General features: G+C 45.3%; 1 protein-coding gene across 1 annotated transcript; it reads right to left on the minus strand.

Moving 5' to 3' along the window:
* Nucleotides 1-201: 201 nt before the first annotated feature.
* Nucleotides 202-2,386, minus strand: LOC102282919 (interferon alpha-inducible protein 27-like protein 2). The gene is made up of 4 exons (XM_070358474.1): nucleotides 2,290-2,386; nucleotides 2,125-2,154; nucleotides 1,201-1,362; nucleotides 202-422 (listed from the first exon to the last, which is right to left on the minus strand). The coding sequence occupies exons 1-4, from the start codon at nucleotides 2,294-2,296 to the stop codon at nucleotides 220-222; spliced, it is 402 nt and encodes a 133-aa protein (XP_070214575.1). The 5' UTR covers nucleotides 2,297-2,386; the 3' UTR covers nucleotides 202-219.
* Nucleotides 2,387-12,191: the final 9,805 nt, after the last annotated feature.

A 12,191-nucleotide genomic window follows, 5' to 3' on the forward strand; every position in this document is an offset into this window, starting at 1 on the left:
ATCCTTTTTTCCAGGGGATCTTCCTGACCCCAGGGATTGCACTCATGTCTCCCGCATTGGCAGGTGGATTCTTTACCACTGAGTCACCTGGGAAGCCCATCAGGTTAGGAGAATGGGGAAAAATCGAAACTTCCAGTTCACAACTCACACTCCCCTCCACCGCCCCCCGCCCAGGGGCTGTAAGGAGCGAAGACAGAGAGGTACATCTGCAGATGATCTTTATTTCTCATGCTTCTCTGGCTCGAGTGGAGGTTTTGGAGGCTCGACTTGGGGTACGTTTTCTCCTGGCTGCTCCCCTTCAGGTCTGGATCCACCTGGAGGAGGGGAAGGAGATGCCCTTTTGGCTCCTCCAAGCAAAGCCCCAAAAGCTGATCCAACGGAGCCCAGGAGGATGTTGGATGATGTGGAGAGTCCAGCTGCCCCTGTGGGACAGAAAGAGGGTGAGGTCAGGAAGGGTGCAATGGCTGGGACCCCCTCAGAAGGCCTGAGGCCCAGAGATCCCACGTGGATGCCTTCTCTAGGTCCTGAATCCCCCAGGGCTCTGCTTTGGGCAGAGGGAGCTAGAGGTGGCTGAGAGAGAGAAGGGGGTGAATTCATGGGAGAGTCAGCCACAGACCCCAAAAGCGACAGGTCCCACTGAGGCTCAGAGAGGGGAAGGGACCTGCCAAGGCCACTCAGGTGTCAGATTTGGGCAGGGCTAGACCCAGAGCCCACGCTTCCCTGGTGGCTCTGTGGTAAAGAAACTGCCAATGCAGGAGACGCGGGTTTGATTCCTGGGTTGGGAAGATCCACTGGAGAAGGAGATGGCAACCCACTCTGGCATTCTTGCCTGAGAAATTCCAAGGACAGAGGAGCCTGGTGGGCTACAGTCCATGGGGTCACAAAGAGCCGGTCATGACTTAGCGATTAAACAACAAAAACAAAGACCTAGAGCCCAGCTATCACAAACCCTGGGATCCCTCCCTTCTTCTCTTTCCCAAGACCCCCTCACCCCTCCACTCCACTCCTGCCTGCAAGGCTCACCCAGGACTCAGGGAGAACAGTGAGGGAGAGACGGAGAACCAGGGACATTGAGGACCACGAAACTGGAGGGGAGGGACCGGCCCTCCCGCAGGCTTAGCCTCGGGCAGACTCTTGTGCTGGTCGGACCCTCCCCGCCCCCTCTGTTCCCCCCGCCCCGCATCCGGCCCGGACCCTTACCCACGGACTGGAGAGTGGCCACCAGGCTGCCGGCGGCAACTCCGCCCCCATTGGCCACGGCGGCCGCTGACATCATCTTGGCCGCTAAGGAGGAGGCGGCGATTCCAGCCCCCGTGAAGCCCACAGCGCCCAGCACCGCGGGCACTGCCGCCACGGCCAGGGCTGCAGGGAGAGAGGAGCTTTGAGGAGTCGGGGACATGGGCTCAGGGGAGTGGACCCCCCTTTAGGGATCCTTGACAGTTTCTGGGGACTGTCTGCTGGGAGCAGATGCGAGACAGCCGCTTGGAGAAGGGTCCGAAGGTAAAGAAAAACGTGTGGGAGGGGAGTTGTGGAGCCAGCTAGGGACAGTAGTTTAGGGGAGGCACCTATTTGAGTCTTTAACTTGCTGTGTGACAACCGGGAAGTCACTACCCCTCCCTGGGCTTCAGGTCTGTGTGCGTGTGTATCAGTGTACTGCTACTGCGAAGTCACTTCAGTTGTGTCCAACTCTGTGCGACCCTGTAGACGGCAGCCCACCAGGCTCCCCCGTCCCTGGGATTCTCAGGCAAGAACACTGGAGTGGGTTGCCATTTCCTTCTCCAATGCATGAAAGTGAAAAGCGAAAGTGAAGTCGCTCAGTCGTCTATCAGTGTAGGGGTGAAATAAACCAATAAACCACTTCTGTTTTTAGCAGCAAATACCCTTTCAAATGAAATCTTCTCTACATGCTTTTTACATATAAGGACTAGAGGAGCAGCTACGTGGGGGAATCGCGGGGTCGTCTTCCTAGGGAATACCGCTCTCGGTCCCTAAGAGTCACCCCAGGGGCTCCGGGAGTGGAGGGGGCGGGGGGGCGGGGGGGCTCTCTGAGGCCTCCCATCCATCCCCGGGCCGGGCCAGGTGAAGGCCTGGTGATGCAGGGATGCAGGGACGCAGGGAAGTCACCTCCTCCGATCGCAGCGGCCGCCGCTCGTTCTTGAGAGAGAGGAGAGAGAGAGAGTTGGTTGAAGTATTGAGGGAAAGAAGCGAGTCCTCTGGCCCTTGGTGGGTGGGGGTCTGGGAGGGCCGCCCCCTGCCCAGGACGTCCCCTGATGGGAAGGAGAAACTCACTTATCATGGTGACGCCCTCTTCGCAGCAGCTGAGCTCAGGAAGTGACTAAGCTCCAGGAGGTGCTGTGATTGTCCGAAGAACCAATGGGGACGCGGCTGGCCCCTCGCAGCATCTCTGCCCCAATTAGACGCAGGAAAGTATTTTCTGCTCGCCTGTTCGCCCGCCCCCACCAGCTTCCCATCCCTACGCCGGGGTCTTATTCGCCCGCTCCCACCTTCACCCCACTGGTCCTTCTCTTCACCAGCCCCTCTCCTCCGGCTCTCTTCTACCCACCGGTGGTTGCCCCCCCCGCCCCCAGCTCGAATGGGTTTCTCTCTTGTTTGGTGGCTCCACCAAAAGGAAAAGAACCTTAAAACACCCAAAAGACGCTGCAAGTGGACCGGGGTTCCAAGTGTAACATTTTGCCCCCTGATGACAGAAGAGTTGTTCGCGGCAAAACACACACACACACACACACACACACACACACACACACACAATACAGAACGCAGGGAGAAAATTTAATTCACTTCCAGAGGGAGATACTGGGTGATCTTAGTGCATTTCCTTCCAGTCTGTCTCGCCGAGACCACCCCCTCTCCATCACTCTCAGAACGTGTAACCTCACTTCCAAGTTCCAATCACACTTGCGTGCTACTTTGCAAATTACTTATTTAATCTACCGTTTATATTTCCCCAAGCTGTTTAATGGGCTTCCTTGGTAGCTCAGCTAGTAAAGAATCCGCCTGCAATGCAGGAGACCCCGATTCGATTCCTGGATGGGGAAGATCCCCTGCAGAAGGGATAGGCTACCCACTCCAGTGTTCATGGGCTTCCCTGGTAGTTCAGAGGGTAAACAATCCGCCTGCAATGTGGGAGACCCAAGTTCCATCCCTGGGTTGCGAAGATCCCCTGGAGGAGGGCATAGCAACCCACTCCAGTCTCCTTGCCTGGAAAATCCCCATGGACAGAGGAGCCTGGCGGGCTACTGCCCGTGGGGTCACAAAAAGACACGACTGAGGGACTAAGCACAAGTTGTTTGATATTCTTCAACCGGATTTTTTTTTAAGTTATTTTTATTGAGGTGTAATTTACACGGAGTAAAACTCAATGAGGGGCGGGGGGCAGTGTGTTACATGGGACATGCCAGGATTAAAATCCCTGACCAAGGATGGAGCCTGAGACTCCTGCAGTGAAAGGGTGGAATCTTAACCACGAGAGTGCCGGGGAAACCCCCAGACTCAACTTTTGAGTGTGTATTTTTATGAGTTTGGACAAACCTTTACAGTTGTGCAACCACCAGCTCAGATACAGAACGTTTTCATCACCAATCCCCCTAGCCCCCAGTTCTCTCATGGTTATTTGTAATCAACTTCTCCCTGACCCCAGCCCCTGGCCACTTCTGATGTGTTTTCTGTCCCTACGCATTTGGCTTTTTTTCAGAATTCAATGTGATTTTTCACTTGTCATCAGACATTCTGTCCTGGGGGTAAGCTATAGTTCGAAGCATCGGCCCTGCCCCACACCACCTTTAAGGATTTAAATTTTTGCTCTATAGCTTATCCTGGCTTGAAGTGCTTATGTCATGGTGCTCAAGTATTGTCTGATAATATAGTCCTGGAGGAGGAATTGCTGGGTCAGAAACTATACATTTCTTGTGGCACTTGATAGTTTCTTGTTAGGTTATATTCCAAAAGTGTTGCTTCAGTTTATACTCCCTCTAAAAGTATAGGAGGGGATCTATTTTTCTCTACTCCTAACCAACAATTAGCTTTGTCATTAAAACAAAACAAAAAAAAAAAACACTTTCTGATGAAAGATGAAAAAAATGACAACATTTTAATTTAAATTTCTTTTTTACTGCTAATCAGGCTAAATTATTTTTTTTAATTAATTAATTAGTTTGTTTTTGGCTGCTCTGGTCTTCCTTGCTGCTTGAGGGCTTTCTCTAGTTGCAGGGGACAGACTTCTCATTGCAAGGGCCTCTCCCGTTGCAGAGCACAGGCTCTAGGGCATTTGGGCTCAGTCACTGTGGCCCATGGGCTTAGTTGCCCTGTGGCATATGGGATCTTCCAGGATCAGGGATCAAACCTGTGTCCCCTGCATTGGAAGGATAATTCTTAACCATTAAACCATCAGGGAAACCCCAGGCTAAACTACCTCTATGTTACTTAGGCTTATGCAATCTTATTTGTGAATAAGGTCTGGTATTCTCGGGTGTTTCTTCCATGGATGTGTTACATTTTTTCCTTACAGATATAGGAATTTATTTATATTTAGCTATCTTAATTCTTTCTTATAGATGTTGCAAAATTTTGTTTCCATTTCATCATTGTCTTTTTCTTCAAGGGGGTAGGGGGACTTTTTTAACACAGAAAAGTTTTTAATATTTATGCTAATATGCCAATACTTTAATTTATTATTATTATTTTTGTACGTCTAAAAAAATAGCTGTTCCTGCTAGGTTTCAGATACATCATCACCTGTATTTTGAAGGAGTGGGGGTGGCGGTTCTTTTGTGGCTTCACTTTTTAATCCATCTGGAATTTAGTTTGTACATATAGGGTGTTTTACATATCTTTGTATGTCTTAGCCAATGAGCTCAGATATAAACACCATTTATTAAACTCCAACATCATTTATTAAATCATCTTCCATTTCCTCTTTGATTTGAAGTTCTAACCTTATACTCAAAATACATATACTTGTGTATAAACCAGTGTATCTGTTTTGGAATATTCTATTCTGTCCTAATGAGAATCTCTTCTAGCAACAATGTAACACCATTTTAATGTTTATACACTTAATATTTGATTTCATGTCTGTGACCATTTTCATTTAGGTTTAAAACACTTCTGATTCTTCCTACTGATTAGTTCTTCAGATGAAATTTACAAATATCTTTTTCAATTTCAGAAAATTTTTTTTTTGCTATTTTGATGGAAATTGAGCTAATTCTTAAAATAAATATTCAGGGAGAAATATTTTTACAAAAGCAATTTTTTTATCCAGTAAAACGATAAGTCTTTCTACTTATTCTTTTTCCATATTCCTGGGTAAAATTTTGTTGTTGTTTTTGTATGCCTGTGTGCGTGCTAAGTCAATTCAATTGTGTCTGACTCTTTGCGACCCTAAGGACTGTGACCTGCAAGGTTCCTCTGTCCATGGGATTCTCCAGGCAAGAATACTGGAGTGGGTTGCTGTGCCCTCCTCCAGGGGATCTTCCCTACCAAGGGATCACACTCTCGTCTCTTACTTCTCCACACTGGCAGGCGGGTTCTTTACCACTATAAGGACTACATATTTTAAAATAAACTTTATTTTCAAAGAAAAAATTGCAAAGATAGTACAGAGAGTTCATATATATCCTGCACCCAGTTTTCCCTATTATTAATGTCTTATATTAGTAGGATACACTTGTTACAAGGAATGAACCAATGTTGGCATGTTATTATCAAAATCATATTTTATTCAGATTTTCTTATTTTTAACCTAACATCCTTCTGTTCCAGGATCCAGTCCAGAATATCACATGACATTTAGTCTTCATGTCTACTTAGGTATTTCTTTGCTGTGACAGTTTCTCATGCTTTCCTTGCTTTTGTTGACCTTAATGTTGAGCAGTACTGTTCAGGTATTTTGGAGAATGTTCCCTCACTGGATTTTGTCTGAAATTCCCCCCATGATTAGATAAAAGTCTCATGGAGGAAGATCACAGAGGTAAATTGCCATTCTCATCACAGCGTGTCAAAAGTACATGCTATCAACTTACAACTGTTGGTGTTGATGGTAGACATTTTCACATATTGTGGTGTGGGGAAGTCATTTGGCTTATATGTGATTTGGCTGCAACATTATGATAGCTAGAATGACTTGTCTTATGACCTGTCAAATATCTGTGGTGCATCTGCTTCAAGTACCACAAAAGAATGCAATTCCCAGGTTGTTTAGAATGTCCATTTTGGAGATAAGGATAGATGCTTTCCCCCTTCCCGTGACATCAACACAAGACAAGATTCCTTCACTAGATAGCAAGGTCATGTGTATGTGATTGTGGATGCGGTTTCAGTCACATTCCTGCATCACTGAGAACTTAAATTGTCTGAAGTATATCAATCTGAAGGACCCTACCAGCCATTCTCAAAATAGTATCTGCTAGTGCCAGCTGCCACCTTATGGTCTCAAGGTCTTTCCTGGTAACCATGAAACCATTTTGGATCCCAGGCAATTCTTGCTTAAGAAGGACCCTTCTTACCAACTGTGCTGAGGGCACCCAGAAAACTCACAAAGGGAGGCAAAGTTGGAGCCAGGCATTCAACTTCTGGATTTGCTGTCAGGGGGATGAACCATGCTTTTCTCTATGGTCAAAGCTTGCTGGCCTTTAGCAAAGGACCAACATACCCAGAGATGCAGATCTTGAGCAAAAAAAGAAGGATAAAAAGGGTCCAACTGATGAGTGATGACTTCAGCCCCAGTGAATGTTGTGGTTGGAGGGGGTGAAGGTAAGAGAGTCTGGGAGCCCAGCCCATCCACTGGTCAGCTGGGGAGACAGAAGCCCATAGATGGGGACGCCTGCCTGGGTCACTCTGCTTGTTGTGGACAGTGCCGGGGGGCCAGGGTAATGGCGTCTCAATTTTGGTCTCAAAAATTTCCCTCTGCTTCACCTCTTTGCCTTTTCATAGGCCAGATCTTGTGTGACTTTTTTTTTTGTCTGCATCACAAGGCTTACAGAATCTGAATTCCCAGACCAAGATTGAACTCATGCCCTTTGCAGTGGAAGTGCATAGTCCAAACCACTGGACCACCAGGGAATCCTTTTGTGTGACTTTTCTTAAGCAGGACAAGGGGCTCTGGATGAAAACAGGTGAGAGGACTTCTCTGGTGGTACAGAGGATAAGAATCCACCCACCAATGCAGAAGACACAAGTTCGATCCTTGGTCTAGGGAGATGCCGCATGCCACGGAACAACTAAGCCTGCGCACCACAGTTACCGAGCCCACCCTCTAGAACCCTTGAGCCACAGCTACTGAGCCCATGAGCTGCAAGTACTGAAACCCGTGCACCTAAAGCCTGTGCTCTGCAACTAGAGAAGCCCCCAGAAGAAGCCTCCACAATGTAATGAAGGGCAGCCCGCACTTGCTGCACTAGAGAAAGTCGAGAGGGCAGTGAGGATGCAGTGCAACCAAAACAAAAAGTAAATGAATGATTTTCAAAAAGAAGCATTAATCCAGCGCTATGTATCTTTGGTAAACATTTAAAAATACTTTGTAATGATCTCTATTGTCTTGAAATGGAATTCATAGGTAATGCCATCTTGTTGCTAAGGCATTTCAGTCGTGTCCGACTCTGTGTGACCCTATAGAAGGCAGCCCACCAGGCTCCCCCATCCCTGGGATTCTCCAGGCAAAAACACTGGAGTGGGTTGCCATTTCCTTCTCCAATGCATGAAAGTGAAAAGTGAAAGGGAAGTCGCTTAGTCGTGTCTGACTCTTAGCGACCCCGTGGACTGCAGCCTACCAGGCTCCTCCGTCCATGGGATTTTCCAGGCAAGAGTACTGGAGTGGGATGCCATCGCCTTCTCCAGTAACGCCATCTGCTGCTGCTGCAGCTAAGTCGCTTCAGTCGTGTCCGACTCTGTGCGACCCCCTAGACAGCAGCCCACCAGGCTTATCCATCCCTGGGATTCTCCAGGCAAGAACACTGGAGTGGGTTGCCATTTCCTTCTCCAATGCATGAAAGTGAAAAGTGAAAGTGAAGTCGCTCAGTCGTGTCCGACTCTATCGACCCCACGGACCGCAGCCCACCAGGCTCCTCCGTCCAGGGGATTTTCCAGGCAGGAGTACTGGAGTGGGGTGCCGTTGCCTTCTCCGCTCCAGGCATCTAGCTACACACAAAAAACATGCCAACAATTTCCCAGGATGTCCCCTAGGTGGCAGTACCATCCCAGTTAAAAACTAACATTTAAGACAGTTAAAAAACCTGGAATGCTTATAACTATTTAAAAATGAAATAAAATTAATAAAACCAATGATATTAATATTTTAGGCATTCTCTTAAGAATAATTTGTGCATATTGAACATTTAACTTATGCATAAGAATGTGGTATATGTGCCATTTGAGTTATGATCCCAATTTTGATGGTATACTTTGGCAAGAGGTTTCATCTTGTGATTATAAAGATGAAAAATATTATATTTAAAACCAATTTTATAAGGAAAACTTAAAGTTCAAAATTGTATAAGATAGACCATGTGCTGGGCCATAAAGCAAATCAATAAATTTCCAAAGACTGTGCACAGAGCACATTATCTGACCACAAAAGTGTTAAATTAGGACAGAGGAGCCTGTAGGCTGCAGTCCATGGGGTCACTAAGAGTCGGGCACGACTGAGCAACTTCCCTTTTGCTTTTCACTTTCATGTATTGGAGAAGGAAATGGCAACCCACTCCAGTATTCTTGCCCGGAGAATCCCAGGGACGGGGGAGCCTAGCGGGCTGCTGTCTATGAGGTCGCACAGAGTCGGACATGACTGAAGCCACTTAGCAGCAGCAGCAGTAGCAACAATAAGATATTTAGAAATTTCTCAAATATATGGAAAAGAACAGCATAATTGTAAGTAATCCATAGGACAGATTAAAAAGTCACAAGTGAAATTAGAAAATATTTTTAGTTGATTAGATAAAACACTAAAATTTGTGGGACACAATTAATTAGTACCTAGAAATATTTTTTGTACAGTTTTAAATGTTCATATTAGAAAAAAGATTTAAAATAAATTAGCTAAGTTTCCAAATTAAGAGGAGCAAATTAAACCCAAAGTAAGTAGAAGGAAAGACATATAACAGAAACTAATGAAACAGAAAGCACACAATAGGGAAAAAACGCACAAACTCAACCTTTTTATAGTAAAACATTAGAAAAAAATATATCCAGTTTTCCTTGATCAAGAAAACAATGAGAGAAAACAAAAACTACCATCATAAAGAATGAAAGGATAGTTATCACAGTGAAAGGATAAGAAGGAACTATAACCAACTTTATGTCTGTACACGTGATAATATAAATAAATGGATGCATTCCTTGAGAAATAACAAACTGACCCAAGAAGAGATAGAAAACCTGAAAGACTCTGTGTGTGTGTGTGTGCACGCACGCTCACGTATTAGTCGCTCAGTTGTGTCTGACTCTTTGCAACCCCAAAGACTGTAGCCTGACAGGCTCCTCTGTCCATGGGATTCTCCAGGCAAGAATACTGGAGTGGCTTGTCATTTGCTTCTCCAGAGGATTTTCCTGACCCAGGGATCAAACCCTGGTCTCTTGCATTGCAGGCAGATGCTTTACCATTTGAGCTTCAGGGATAGGGGGAAAGATTCTCTATACTGAATTAACTTAATATGTAATTTAAATTATTCCCAGAAAAAATTCCAAGCCCAGATAGCTTCAGTGATGAAGTCTATCAGATATTTAAAGGGAGAAAAGCTACCAAGTTTATACAAACTTTTTCAGAAAATGGAAAAGAGAAATTTTCCATAACTCACTCTGTGACGTCAATATAGCCTTATTATCAACATTTAACAAAAGCATTGCAGAAAAAGAAAACTATAGAGCAATATCCCTTAAAAATTTGGATGCAAGTAACTTGAACAAAATATTAGCAAATTAAATCTACCAATATATAAAAGAGACAATGTCATGAAGTAGTGAAGTTTATCCTGGCAAATAAGCCTAGCCCAATATTTGAAAATGAGTTAAGTAACTTCCCACATGTACAGAAATAGAGGAAAAAATAATCATATTCTTATCTAGTAGATGCTTTGATTAAAAATTCTAAACAATTTAGAAATAAAAAGAAACTTTGGCAATCTTGTTTTCTATGGAAAAAAAATCAACAACAAACATCATTCTTAATCCTGCTATATTGAGTGCATTCCCATTTCTGTTGGGAGGAGGCAGGATGCCCACTCTCACCACCTCTGTTTGGTATTTCCCTGGACATCCTAACCTGTGGAGTGAAGAAAGTGGGGAGGGGGAGGAGGAAGTAAGGCATGAAGACTGGAAAGGAAAAAGTAAAAACCTTTTTCATGTACAACATGATTGTTTATGTAGTGAGTCCTAAGGAATCCGCAAAAAACTGCTAGAAGCAACTTAAAATATTGCAAAAATCAATTGTATTTATAAATACTACCAACTAAACTAAAAGTGACACAGCATCAAAGCATCTTCCAAATGACACCTGCAATATCATCAAAACCGTACAATACTTAGGAATATATTATCAAAACATATGCATGATGTGTACAGTGAGACTAGAAAACATTGCTGAGAGGAATGCAAGGGAACCTGAAAAATGGAAAGGCAAACCATAGCATGGGTTGGAAGGCTGGATGTTAAGCTGTCGATGCTCCACAAATTGACCTATAGATTCAATGTGATCCACTAATGCCTCTCCCAGGTTTTTGCTCAAGAGAAATGAAGATATACATCACACTTCTGGACTTGTACAGAGAGGCCAAAACAACTTTATTCAGAATAGCCCCGTGTGAAAAGAATCCAAGATGTACAGTAACAAGTGAATTATACGAGCAGTCCTTGTTCATTGAACTTTTAAACATTATTAGATATGCAAAGTGGAAAAAATTAAAGCCCTCTGTCTCCTATCACTAACCTCTGTTGATGCTTTCAGGTTCAGAGCTTTGCCACTTTGCCTGGTATGTAGTCCTTGGCTTCCCTGGTGGCTCAGCAGTAAAAAAAAAAAAAAAAAAAAATCTGCCTGACAGTGCTGGAGATGTGAGTTCAATCCCTGGTTCGGAACGTTCCTTTGGAGAAGGAAATGGCAACCCACTCCAGTATTCTTGCCTGGAGAATTAGTTAGACAGCTGAGCCTGGTGGGCTACAGTCCACGGGGTCACAAAGAGTCTGACACGACTGAGCAACTAAATGACAATATGTAGTCCTTAGGGCTGTCTCCAGCTAAGGCCTCCTGCCACAGCTCTTCTGGAAATTCTATTGGGGTTGAGCCAATCCTCCAAGTCATAATAAAGGGACTAAATTTGCCTGAGATGTGTCATGCTTCAGGAGACGTGGCATCGCTGGGCACCAGGCCAAGAATTCCGAGTCTCTGCCAGCTTTGCAGACTGACTATCTACAGCTAACCCGTTCGGGTCTGCTGCCGTGGAGTTCTGAGGACCAGCCTTGGGGAGAATTAGATTCCCTGCTTTGTGCGCCCTCTTGTGGCAGCACCTTAAACCGAAGCACAGTTGCAAGTGAGCTGGATACCACACATACAGCATCCAACTTGAGATGGAGATTCATTTCGTGGGCTGGATCAAACTTAATCATGGATCATAAACTGGAAAAGCTGCAAGGCTAGTTCCCTCTCTTGGAGCAAACTTTTGTATTCGGCAAGGAGAGATCTCTTTATAGAAGAGGTTTTCCAGCGCCTTCTTTTTTTGGACGTCTCCCCGACTGTCACTTACAGCATTAAATGTTGTTTCTTTCCCATTCACAGGGTGGGCTCCTGGTATGCATGTTCGCGAACATGACCTCCCTTCCCAGACCACAGTGATCGGATCAGGGCTGGGCTCTTGGCAAATCTGGACCAACCAGGGATCTTACCCTGGAAATTTGCAAAGAAAGTGACACAGAGACACTAACTGAGTAAGTAGGTGTATAATAAAGGACATGAGAGTTTTAGGGTAGCTGCTTCCTTGGTTCTTCTCTGCCATCTCCATGAGGACTGAGCAGGAGAGAAAGCTGATCCATTGATAAGGAGTAACAGGGCAAATGTACAGAAAGAAGCCAGAGTGAGGATGTAGAGAGGCCCCTCTGTGTTCGCAACTTTAGGCCCCACTGATGTCTGGCTGGGAGAAGGCAATGGCACCCCACTCCAGTGCTCTTGCCTGGAAAATCTCATGGACAGA

This window comes from Bos mutus, chromosome 21, assembly GCF_027580195.1.
Source record: "Bos mutus isolate GX-2022 chromosome 21, NWIPB_WYAK_1.1, whole genome shotgun sequence".
Lineage (NCBI taxonomy): Eukaryota > Metazoa > Chordata > Mammalia > Artiodactyla > Bovidae > Bos > Bos mutus.

What these genes read in the sequence shown, in the direction of transcription:
- LOC102282919 (XM_070358474.1), bottom strand. An exon ending in GGCCGCTGCGATCGGAGGAG is followed by an intron (nt 1,363 to 2,124) that starts GTGACTTCCCTG and finishes CTCTCCCTGCAG; the next exon opens with CCCTGGCCGTGGCGGCAGTG. An exon ending in GGCCACTCTCCAGTCCGTGG is followed by an intron (nt 423 to 1,200) that starts GTAAGGGTCCGG and finishes TCTGTCCCACAG; the next exon opens with GGGCAGCTGGACTCTCCACA.